Consider the following 13,552-nt stretch of genomic DNA (forward strand, 5'->3'; position numbering starts at 1 on the left):
GAGATGATTTAAGCTTACTGAATGCTTTTTCACATTCTTCTGACCAAAAAAATTCTACTCCTTTTCTTGATAATCTGTTGAGTGGTCTGCATATTTCAGCAAAATTTTGAATAAAACGTCTATAATAGTTACAAAATGCTACGAATCTTTTTGTTTCTTCCGCTGTCTTAGGTGTCGGGTATTGTTCAATCGTTGCATATTTCGCTTTGTCTGGTGATACTCCTTCCTGAGAAAGATCATGTCCTAAATATGTTACTTCTCTTCTAAAAAATTGACATTTTCCTGGGTTAAGTTTCAAATTGAATTTTCGACATGTCTCGAATGTCTTTTTCAGGTTGTCTAGGTGATGTTTTTCGGATATTCCTATTACTACTATATCGTCCATGTAAAGAAATGCTTTATCTGGTGTTAATCCCGAAAATGCTATTGACATCATCCTTGAAAAGCTATTTGGGCTTACATTCAATCCAAAAGGTAATCTGGTAAATTGAAATGCTCCATTTTCTGTGCTAAACGATGTGTATTTTCTCGATGATTTTTCTAATGGTATCTGGTGAAAACCTGACATTAAGTCTATAACTGAAAATCATTTTGCTCTTCCTAGTTGATCTAGTATCGAGTCTATCCTTGGTAAAGGAAATTTGTCTGTGACTATTTTCTTGTTCAGTTGTCTAAAATCTATGCATAATCTCCATGCTTTATTTCCATCTATCGCCTTTTTCGGTACCAGCACTACTGGGCTGTTGTATTCTGATGTAGACGGTTCTATTATTCCTTGGTCTCTCAGTTTTTGTACTTGTCGGTTTAATTCCTCTGTTTGTGCATGAGGTGTCCTATAGTTTTTAATGTATACCGGAGTTTGGTCTTTAACTCTCAGTTTCTGCTCGTAGAAGTTGTTACATGTTAGCATGTCATGCCTTAGGGCGAATATATCTGAATAATCTTCACATAAAGATACTAACTTATCGCGTATGTATTCTGGAATGTCTAACTTCAATGATTCCCGTAATTCCTTTTTCCTATCCTTGCTGTCGTTGATCAGTCTATATATGTTGAATAACTTAATGTCTAATGTTTTGATTGCGTTTGTCTCTACTTTTACTGTTTCGTAGGTTGTGTTCAAAATTTTGATGTACGGATTATTACTTGAAATAATTGCTCTCGCTATGAATATTCCTGGTTGTATTTCCTGTTGTTCCACTATCCTGTCATTCTTCAGCGTTTGAAAAATTTTTACGACTCTGTAAATTTCACATCTAGGCGGCATTATTATCGTGTCATTATCTATATTATCCAAAATGTTTGTACTAATGTAACAATCGTTGTCCTCTTTAATGTGCATTTTAAGGTTAGCGTAGTCCAGTATGCACTGAAAGTTTGAAATAAAGTCTCTCCCAATGATTCCGTCGGTTGGAATAGGAAAGCTAGGTTCCACTAATTGAAAGATATGCTCAAATCGAGATCCTTTTACTTCTAGTGTTGTTTCAACTTCTCCCATTGTTTGTAATTCTCCTTTAGTTACTCCTTTTATTTTCGCTTTTGTGTTTGGTTTCACATGTTCCTTCATAAAATCTTGTGAACATTTCAGTATTGAAATATCAGCTCCTGTGTCTATGATAAAGGTATTTGTGTTTTCTAGGATTCCTGTTTTCATTCGTACAAAATTCGTTAGGTTTAAATCGAAGTGGTAAATATTATATTCCACTTCTGACTGTGTACTTTCCTTGTTTCGTTCATTCAAAACCCCAACGGCTGGTTTTCTGGTTCCTCTTGGCTGTCTTCTAACTCAAGTAGCCTTACGTTTCTGTTACGTCCTCCTCTCTGGTTCCCTCTGTACGTTTGGTTGTTGAATTGTCTATATCCTCTGTTGGAATAATTCCGTTGGTTTCCTGTTTCTTCTCCTTCGTTCCGTTGTCCGAAGTTATTTCTTCTTCCTCTGTCGTATTTGTTATGGTATCCTCTTCGGTATTGCTGTTGTCCTCTCCTATTTTCATAATTCGTCCTATAATTGAACACTCTTCCCTGTGTGTTCTCCTCTGTCGTATCAATCGATAAAAATTTAGATACTACTTCCTGCGGTGTTATGAAATTACCTGCCTCCAGTATTAACTTAGCTCTATCCGTATTAACATTTCGTTTCATTGTTGCTACGACTGTTTCCGTTGTGTATTTTTTCGCTAGCTCCAATGGCATTCCTTCCGCTATGTATGCTACCTTCAACTGATCCGCTAATTCCTCTACTTCGGATGCGTACACTGCTGCATCTTTGTTTCCTTGCCTTTTCTAAGCTAACTTGTCTATTATCGTTTTCGGATTGTCGCCTCTTAATTCTTTCTTCAATGCCGCTGCTATAAGTGGGATCGTATTCTCTGTAGTTATCAGGTTTCTAGCCTTATTAGTCAATCTTGTTTTTATTAATGTTATCGCTGTTTCTTCATGTCCTTCTGCTATTTTTCCAAGTAACTCTAATGCGTCTAAAAATGGTTGTAGTTTCCCTGCGCTTCCATCAAACTCGTTGGGCAATACCTTGCTTGCAATATTCAAAAATTCGTTGATTGTCAGAGCCATGTTTAATATTTTTATATCTTGTTTTATGTCGCTTTTTCCCTCTTTTATTTCCTCGTCAATTTTTTCCTCTATCTCCTCGTCACTTTTTTCCTCTTCTACTTCTTCGTCGCTTTGTTCTTCCTCTATTTCCTTGTCGATTGGTTGGTGTATTAAACTTGGAACTACTGTTCTTAAGTTTACAGCTTGAAATGAGCGTATAACTTTGTCTCTTATTTTTCCGAAATATTTGTTGCACGCTTCTCTTTGTTTGTCCGATAGCGCTTCCCAATTTTTCTTCGTTAAATGTGTGAATTTGTTATACAATTTAATTAACTGTGTCGTTACTTCTTCTTGTATATCCTTAGATTTAGGTACTTTCTTCTTCAAGACCCTTCTACTTTGTCTTGTTACTTCTTGCGTAATCTCCTCAACTATTTTGATGAAGTCTTACCAAGTAACTTTGTTACTACTCATTTATTCATAATTCATTTATTCCTGTAATATTCATTTTCCTTATTCCTGTACCCGTAACGAACGCATAAGTTTGACAGTCTTACGATGTATAGTAAATATATATGTATATAAAATGTTATGTCAAAAATAGTAAAAATATAGTAAATTGCAATAAAAAATCATTATATCAATCAATATAAATCACCATAAAAATCAGTAGACCAATAAAAATGTAATAAAAATCAGTAGGTAAAATAATAAATGGATAAAAAGTCAGTAAAGATAAAAATATGCTAGTAAATATATAAAAATCAAATAAAAATCAATATCAAATAAAAATGTATCATTACGTCCTATAAATAACCATAATATTTGTAAAAAAATTCCTTATAATACCAATAAGGTAATTAAAATAAACTAGGTAGATAAAAATAGGTAAAACTTAGATTATGTATCTTAAATTACGATTATATTACGTTATTATATGGTTATACGAATCAGGAGTAATATCATAAAATACTTAATTATTATACGAATCAGGAAATACCATAAAAATAGCTAATATGGACTTACCACTTTTACACGGTCTGTGTTCGTATCACCCAAAAAGTCCTCGCTGCACGTTCCATAGCATTGTCCATTGTCCATTATCCACACGAAGTTCCATCTCCATACCATCCCATTTTCCATACCATAATCATCTCCGTCTCGGGCCTGATGTCTCCATCCTTTTTATGTGGGCACCCCGCTGCTATCTAGGGTGGTCGAGGTGCAAGAATATTGACGTGTTTTCCCATTTCTCGTTCTAGACTGCTAGTTCTGAGTTCTTCCCTGGTCTTGGATCGCCATATGGTGGCTCCTGGCTTCTGAGCCACCTTAGATAATTAGGGGTTGGTTACCCCCTACCATAAGGGTTGATGAAATAACTCGTATCACCGTAGATGCATTTATTTTATAAGTTAGAGTACTAACGGTAAATAGCTGGTGGTACGTTAGTTCTCAGTAGCTGTGATGTTTTCCCTTTGGGATCTCAAATATTAATGCCTTACTCTTCGCAATGGAATTAGAAGATAATAATTAGTCTTCTCCTGTTTATTGTTTTGGTATATAATGAAAGTAACATTGTTTTGGTTAAAAGCGCTGAGTCGACTCGGTTATAAAAATAATGAATACTATTGTTATTGCAAACCGACCTTGGTCAAACCTAAACTGTTACACTGATATGTGCTAATGTAGGTCGATCGTATTTACTATAAACAAACGTAGTTTGTTTTGCTAAAGACATTTTTAATTATTAAAAGGATTTGTTTTAATAAGAAGATTACTAAGAGATGCCGTGTATCCCAACATTTAATATATTTCCCAACAATTTAAGTATATAAACTTTTAATTATTTATTAAAACAATTAAAAAAAGATACGCAACAGCCGGGTTTCAACTGGGGACCTCTCGATCTGCAGTCTAATGCCACTGAGGCACCATCAATTTGTAGATATCGATTTATTAACGTACTTTAAAATATCATTGCATTAGTCACATTTTTAAAATAGTTTGAAATTTAAAAAAATCGATTTATACATACAGTGTGATTGGTCAGTGGGGTAAAGCTTTGTAGATTGGTTATAGTAATAGATAGTAATAAAAGTTAATAACAAAAATTGTAGCCAACTTTGATTACAGATTGATAATCAGTAATCGTAAATTATTGTAAGTTTTAGACAATTATTCAGTCATGGCTTAACCGCAAATATTAATAATTTTGCTCTGAAAAATGAAAATATCTCGAAAACTAATAAATTTACACATAGGGAATGTTATACAAAAATTATAGTATGGTAATGGTACTCTTCGATAATGATATAAAATACAGGGTGTTCTATTTAAAATTACTGAGAAAATAACGTACTTGCGTTTTGACTCACCCTGTATTCAATATAAATAAAAATTAGCAAAACAACCATTTACGAAAATTTTGACAATAAATAAAAAAATATGACGTCAACAAACCATTGCCCTTGTGCTTGCTTTTATTTATACAGGTAGTTAAACTTTATATTTTTGTAATCGAAAAGTTAAGAAGATTTCGAATATAAAATAAAATACAGGGTGTTCTATTTAAAAAAACATAAGTTTGGTCTGCCACTATGTTACCGAACACCCTGTAAAATTCTAACTAATTTTGTCATGTGAAGCTCAAAGTTCGCTACAGTTTTTGTTATTAAGTTTTATCGCTATACATTACTATAACGGATCTACGGAGCTTCACCCCACTAATTATCTATCACCCTGTATAATAGCAGTTAAATATTGCATTGTTCTTCTTCTTAAAGTTCCATCTCCTAGCGGAGGTTGGATATCATAATGGCTATGGTCACTTTGTTGGCTGCTGCTCTGAACAGTTGTAATGAACTACAGTTAAACCATTCTCTAAGGTTCCTTAGCCAGGAGATGCGTCTTCTTCCTATGCTTCTTTTTCCTTGGATCTTATCTTGCATAATAACTCTCAGCAGCTCATATTTCTCTCCTCTGGTAATGTGACCCAAATATTCTAGTTTTCTTGTTTTTATACTGTTCATAATTTCTAACTCCTTATTTAAACGTCGTAGCACTTCAACATTGGTAATCCTTTGAACCCACTGAATTTTCAACATTCTTCTGTAACACCACATTTCGAACGCTACTATTTTTCTTATATGTTGCCTTTTCAATGTCCAAGCTTCCATTCATTGTTAGCTAGTTCTAAGCTATCCTGAAAATTTCAGGTGTCTAGATAGCCTAGAACTATTTTTAAAATGGATTACAAAATTTGCGGAGTCCGTGACACCAACCAAGCCAAGTATATAAAAAGGTTTTAATAATAGAAATAACTACGCTTTATGGTCACTAAAAATTTTACACTTTTATGGACAAAGCTTACACAGAGTCAGAAAATAACAATAACAAATACAATTTATTGAAATTAAATAAGTTGCAAATTGAACATGCTACAAATAAAACACAACCTTAGGAACTAATAAGTTTAAGCTGTTACACATGACAACCAAATATAGATAAAAAATACTTTAGTTATTTGTACATAGAGGTATTGTAATTTCTCAGTGATTCATTAAGAAACTCTTCTACTGAAAAATATGGTATTGTATAGGTTGTACCTATAGCACGGTATACATACAGACGGTATATTCCGTCTGTTTCGCGCACGACGCGCGACGTCAGCTTCGAGGAACCCACACATTTGCCACTTGACTTGCAGATACATTTTTACATGCATTTGTGAAATTCTTTACACCTGATAGTTTTACGGAGCGGAGAATATATTTTGTTACTTTTAATTATTAGACATTATTGAATGTATTAATATTCAATTTATTATTTGTATTGTTTTTGGTATCGTGTGGGTCTGGCATAAATTTACAATGCCGAATTGTGCTGTATATAATTGCAAAAACTGTAATCAAAGTACAAAAGGTACGAAAATAAAATACTTCAGCTTTCCAGAGACAGATAATTTGTCGAAACAATGGATAATCGCTTGTCGCAGAGAAGATAAAATTAATTTAAAAAATGTTAAGTTTGGAATTCTAAAATGCATATTTATAAGAAATTTATATAATATCAAAAATAAGTAATACGAAGATGTCAAAAAAGAGCTGTATTAAATAAATATTTATATCTATAATATATTTTATGTATAAGTAACTTTAACTTTTTTCAGTAACGATTTGCTCAATACATTTTGAAGAAAAACATTATGAAATTCCTCTAAAACTAAGGCTTTTGAATTACTCTCCAAAGAATGCTCGTCATTTAAAGGCTGATGAATCTCTACAAGGTTCAGTACCTACTCTAAACTTACCTGAAACACTGAAAATCACAAAAAGAAGACGTAGAGAAGAGGTGGAAGATATTATAAAATCATCAAACAGTATTTCAAGTTGTACATTAGCACATAAAAAGAACATAAGACGATTACTGAGGAGTCAAAGCTTCCAACATGTGATGAACAATTAATTTCAACATTAATAGAGACATGAATAGAGCGCCTGATTGGATACAAACTGTCTCTAGAGGTTCTCTTTTACATCCAAATGATGATTTGTAGGAAGTGGCTCTGAAACTGGAGACGGAGTTCCATAAGATACATGGTAACTCTTTATCTAAAGAGGAGAACATTTTTCACAAATTAGCTGATAAAACAATGTCACGCATAACAACTACATCAGTGCCTTATGAAGTTGTCCTTTACTTCGCTAAAATTCGAAGTTATATTAGGCTACGAGAGTTAAATAGAAAAATTAGTTTAAAAATGCTCAAAAGAGCCTAGTATGCATTTCTTCTTTCCTATTTTTGGTAGGACGATATAACTAATAGTATTACTTATAACATCAATGTTTCCTTTTCTTGAAAATATTTTTTAATTACCTGGCAATTTAAAAGAGAAAACATTTCATCAGGTTATTAAGACAATACTGCAAAAAGTAGAATCACTCCTCTAAGAGGAGTGATTCAAATTTACCGCGCTGTATTGCTTGTTTGTAATTGGTCCGACCGCAGGCAAGTTTACTCCACTGTTATAAAATTTTTGTGTTTTCTGTGTTATTCCTTTAATTTTTAGATTGTTAGTCTGCTTTTATACAAAAGGCAGTTGATTTTGGAAATCTTTAGTGATAGATAGATAGACATTTATTGTTTTTAAAAACTACAGTTTTATATCAATGAGTTTAGTAAGTACAGACTATAACTAACAACTAGTCTAGAACATAAGTAACTATTAAAAAATTTAAACAAAAGTTAAGCGCTATCACTAACTGAAATGGAGAACTTGGTTTTTCTAATAAACACCAATGAAGGAGAAACTGAAGTACAGAATATAACTAACAACTAGTCTAGAACATAAGTAACTCTTAACAAATTTAAACAAAAGTTAATCTGTATCACTAACTGAAATGGAGAACTTGGTTTTTCTAATAAACACCAATGAAGAAGAAACTGAAGCTTATTCATTTAAAACAAAAGATCTCTAAGTTTTATGATATTCCAAATATATATTGAAATTGCTTTCACGGATATTATAGTTACATTATTAAGACAACGTGGGACTAGCAACCTCACCATCATTCCTCATGCTACTTGAAACACCGCAAGGTGCCCTTTGTTCCACTTGGAGATGTATGATTATGATGATGATTAAGACAACCAACAAGGTCGGTGCAATTATTAAGGGGGGCCATATTAACTGGTTTCATCAAACTGTAAATGGGACATTCAAACAGTAAATGTTCAAGAGTTTTAAACTTATTTGTGTTACAAATAGTACAGATTTCAGATGGTTGTATATATGTTATACCATTATAGGTAAATTTTAACACATGGCGATTAGATGTTCGAAGTTGCGCCATGGCATGAATTTATTTTATGGGAATTTGAAATACCAGATATTTCTGTACTGAGGTATCTACGGATAAATGTTTGTAAATAGTTGAGAATGTTGACATGGAAACTGCTTGAATGTCTTCTTGATGAAGCATATCCATATACTTTTTTAACATGCTTTTCTTGTTTTTTAATAGCCAATTAGAAATGTTTTCATCCCAAGAAAATTCATAATCTAATATTTGAAAATATTGCTTAAGCTGTGAGACCCAGTTGTATCTGTTCGTATTTATTGAATTATTTGCTGAAGAAATTTGAAGCTGACGCAGAAAACAAATAAGAGGCAGTCTTAAATCATGCATTTGCGATAGCTTGATGAGCCAATTTAAAATTAGCTTGAAAATAGTAAAAGAAATTTTTACTCTTCCTGTCTCCAACCTAACAGCATAATCAGGTGTATTGATACTGAGATGTAAAAGTTTTTTAAAGAAAGTTATTTGTATTCTTTCTAACTGGTCAGCATATCTCATTCCAAAACCGGGCTGTGTGCTCATAACAAGGCTTTGAACTAGCGAATCGAAAAGTTGCACACGAGATGTCCAAGAATTCATTTTGGTTTTAGCCATTAAACCTATCACGTTACCAATTGCATGTTTTGCTCTTTCCACTGTTGTATCGGCCATTGCTTTAAAAAGTGATGTTGTGGTTAGGGTGACTCCAAGATATACAAATTTGTTAACAACTTCTATTTTTTCGTTCCTTCAAAGCACAGAGAATACGATACTTGGGGCACATAGAGAGAATGGGAAGTAAACGAATGCCAAAAATGGTACTCTCACGAAAACCAATACAAAAGAGGAGGAAAGGCAGGCCAAGGAAAAGATGGAGTATATGAAGACTTGAAGAAAAGTAACATTGAGAGATGGAAAGAACTAGCATTGGACAGAAGGAGATGGAGAGAGGTGGTGAAGGAGTGTATAAAAAGACTGAAGTGTATTTAAATAAAATTTATAAGTTTTATAAGTTATGTAAGTTATATTAATTTATTTATTATATTATTTATGTAATCAGAAATGTAAACATTTTAGCCCTAGGCCTACAAGGCCTGTTGCGCTTAATAAATAAATAAATATTTTTTCGTTCTTATAATATAGGAACTTAACGCCTTTATTGCCAATTTGACCGCTTCGGGCAAATGGAAGAATTTTGGTTTTGCCAACATTTACAGTTAGCTGGTTTTTGTCACTGTATTTTTCTAGATAACTAAAATTTTTACCGAGTTCAACTTCCGAGTCACAAAGAATGACCAAATTATCAGCATACAATAGCATTAATATTTGATTTTGGCTATCAATGGAGATACCTTTTGATCCTTGACTAATAAAAAACTGTTCTATATCCGCAATAAATAAACTAAATAATAGTGGACTCAGAGGTTCACCCTGTAAAACTCCTGTAGCCGTTTGGAGTTTTGATGTACATCCTAGCATTATCATAAATGTTTTTCAAAATGGCTATTATTTTAGAACTCACCCCAATGCCAAATAGCTTTTGCCACAGCAAATGATGGATAATGGAGTCAAAAGCCTGCTTATAATCTACAAAGGCAGCATACACTTTGTGTTTTTTCAGTCGTAGTTGCAGTTGTACAGCAGAAGTGAGGGTGAATACATTATCAATGCAACCCCTTGATCCCTTGAAACCCGACTGACATTCGGGAAGAACATTATTCACTTCAACCCAATCTCTGAGTCTATTTAACAAAATATTAGTAAACATTTTTTCAACACAATTAAGTAAGGTAATACCTCTATAGTTTGCTGGATCATCTCTGTTGCCCTTTTTAAATATCATAGTAAAAATGACTTCACTCCAGTTATGCGGCGTAATGGTTGTTTCCAGTATTCTATTAAACATGCCCGTTAAATACAGTATCCAATTATTTGGAAGATTTCTAAAAAATTCATAAGAAATATGGTCAGTTCCAGGTGCTTTACGATCGGGACAGTTATTTAGGACTCTATATATTTCGTCACTGGTTATAATAGCGTCAAAAATGGGATGTCTTGCATCAAAAAACAGGCATTATGATATAGTTTTGGGGGATATATATTCGAATAAAATTGTTCCCATACGTCTACATCGATAAAAGAAGTATTGTGATTTTTCCGAAATTTCTTAATCATTGACCAGAATGTTTTAGAGTCCCTGCTGTTTGCAAGTTGAGAATACAGGTTATGAAAATATATGTTTTTTCTTTTTAATTATTTGTCTATAGGCTTTTTTTGATATCAAAAAATTTGTTTTATAGGGATCGCGGAAGTTATTTGCTTTAGCCGTTTTTGTTTCATGTTGTTTTTAGCTGAGGTACATTCATGATCAAACCATGGAGGACTTTGCCTGATACACGACGGGAAAGATTTTTCTTTAGAAAGTTGTAATTGCGAAGCAGTTTCTTTAATTGCTGACAATAGATTATTGTATAGTTCCTGTGCATCAATATTTATAGAAAGAGACGTTTTATTCGAATGTTACATAGAAATTTTATAGAAAAAGGCAAGGTTAGTATTCCATTGATATATAGTTTTTTTATGTATAGGAAGTGCTTTTTTGAAACGACTTTCTCGAAAAAAGTTGGAAACACAAATTACCAGTATACCAAAGTGGTCAGAAGGGCTGTTATGGTTCACTACACATAAATCTTGGATAATAGGTATTGCACTGTTCTGGATAATACTGGAAATCTTTGGATGCTGGGGATGATGAAGTTGCTTACATTTGGGGCAAATACTGTAAATTAGATGTAGATCAAAATTCTATTTATGTGGTAAAAAAGTTATTCCTGTTTTACACTATGTCTAAATATGAGACCTTACATAAATGTCTATTGTTACTAACCTTTCTCATTTTTTGGGTGTTCTTCAAATGGGTTAAATTTATTCCTATGTTGTTCTATTTCATCATTTATTGGATGTTTCTTTAAGTCTAAATGTGTACTTTGCCTAATGGATTCCTCTATTTCCTCCTTAATTTCATCTTTACAGCCATCTGGAAGATCATCATGCAGGTCATTATCCTCTACTTCTACTTTACACGTTTCCTGGCTAATTTCTCGTTTTACTTCCATTTGGTTACTCTTGATTTTATGTATTTTAATAATATAGAAATTCTATAAAAATTCTTTATTATTCTATAAATAATAAAAATAAATAATATAGGGCTTTTCATTCACAGTCATTTGTTTCGAGCTTCTGTCACATGTCGTATAGTCCGTGTATATTAATATTATACAAAGATTATACAACATATGACAGAAGCTCGAAACAAATGACAATCGATGAAAAGCCCTATTATCAGCTGTCATCACTTTCACTTCACTCATCATCATCTGTTCCTATAGATTAGGGCACTACAACATGCTGTCAAATTAAATCAATAAAGCAGCCGGGAGGCAAACATAAAAGTTATTCTATCATTTTCGTCGTATAGGACTTTTCATTCACAGTCATTTGTTTCGAGCTTCTGTCATGTTTCGTATAATATTAATATATCTACGTCATACGTCTTTGGTCTGTATCATTGGTATATACCAATAACGTATGACGTAGATAATTCAATATTAGACGACACATGACAGAAGCTCGAAATAAATGACAATCGATGAAAAGCCCTATATATTTATATTTGTTTATCTATGATTTTAGTCATGATACCAGGTAATAACCAGATAATAGGTTTGTTCTAGCAAACAGTCAAACTAGTCAGAAACCGTCAGCAAACAGTTGGTCAGTGAGAGAACATAATACAGTCACCAGTGCTATCCCCTCTACTCGCGCTGGTCCACTATTCGCTGATGGTTTCAAACCGTTTGAAACTGATGCTAGAACAAACCTATTATATTGCACATCCTGAAGTCGTGACGTAACTGGAGACCGGCAAGTTCGTAATGGTTCGTAATCATTCGTAATGTCCGATTACTTTCGAATACATTGAAGTTTAATGTTATGTTGCTGATTGAATAATTTAATAACAGAATGCATACAAATCCCATTTAATTTTAACAAGAATTCAAATTCAACTTCCGGTCTCCAGTTACGTCATCATGCGCGAACTCGGACGTATTTGAGCTACGGGAAGATACTATCTCGTTATTTATAGTATCATGATTTTAGTTGCGTTTTTTTGTATAGTCCGTCCGCTATAACTTTTCCCATGCGGTACGATTAATTTTCAATCAAATTAAGTCAAAACATAAATTGAAACGAACGTCGATGTGTATATAGGGTGAGACAGATAACTGGCCTATTAGAAATATCTCGAGAACTAAAGGCAACAGAATCATGAAAATTGGAATAAAGGGGGTTTTGAGGGATGATCTAGTAAATGAAAATATTTTCATCTCTTTGCAACTTCCGGTTATACCGGAAGTTGCTTATAACTTCGTTTTTTTAAATGGGACACCCTGTACATTTTTACATTTTTGGATTCTCTTCGATGTCTTCTTTCTTAAAATATAAGGTTTTGTAATATTATACAGGGTATTTTAAAGGATAATTACGTTTTTTTATTAATTTCGTAGCAACATTCACACCCTGTAGAATTGTAGTAGTTTGATATCTAAAACTCTACTTACGTTCAAATGATTTTTAATATACTCTACTATTGTTAAGAATCATTAGTATAGCTAAATTTTTAATTTTATTATACAGGGTTGGTCGGAATGAGTATTTTCTGAGTTTTCTTAAATGGAACACCCTGTATTTTTGTATTGTAGTAAAATGATATTTTATAGTACTTTTTTACTTCTTAAGCATTCCCTATACCTAACTGCTTTAATTTGTGAGTTATTGGTGATTCAAACTAAACATTAATTGCACCAAAAAATACGTAAAATTTTATTAGGTTGGCCGTGAAAATACTCAATCCCAAATAATTTTTCAGAAATAAATACATATTAATCCAAACTGGTCCTTAAAATTACCAATAATGGTTTAGCTATCGAAATACCTACTTAGTTAAGATTGTTGGTGCGATTAACAATTAAGCACATATTAAAGCAGTTAGGTATAGGGACTGCTTAAGAAATAAAAAAGTACCATAAAATATCATTTCATTACAATACTAAAATACAGGGTGTTCCATTTAAGAAAACTCAGAAAATACTCATTCCGAGTTTCGA

General features: G+C 32.7%; 2 protein-coding genes across 4 annotated transcripts in view; both read right to left on the minus strand.

Annotated features, from left to right (window-relative positions):
- LOC126890695 (zinc finger protein 664-like) overlaps window positions 1-11,891 on the minus strand; it is a 76,750-nt gene extending 64,859 nt beyond the window's left edge. For 2 of the 3 annotated variants that reach the window (XM_050659844.1, XM_050659845.1), the window contains exon 1: window positions 11,272-11,891. In XM_050659844.1, the coding sequence (XP_050515801.1) occupies window positions 11,272-11,500 (229 nt within the window). In that variant the 5' untranslated portion in view covers window positions 11,501-11,891. Of the gene's footprint in view, window positions 1-10,181; window positions 10,328-11,271 lie in introns of all 3 variants that reach the window. The other variant, XM_050659846.1, reaches the window with a different exon arrangement.
- LOC126890693 (uncharacterized) overlaps window positions 1-13,552 on the minus strand; it is a 233,973-nt gene that overhangs the window by 190,957 nt on the left and 29,464 nt on the right. The gene's annotated exons all lie outside the window — the stretch shown is intronic.

This window comes from Diabrotica virgifera, chromosome 8, assembly GCF_917563875.1.
Source record: "Diabrotica virgifera virgifera chromosome 8, PGI_DIABVI_V3a".
Classification (NCBI taxonomy): domain Eukaryota; kingdom Metazoa; phylum Arthropoda; class Insecta; order Coleoptera; family Chrysomelidae; genus Diabrotica; species Diabrotica virgifera.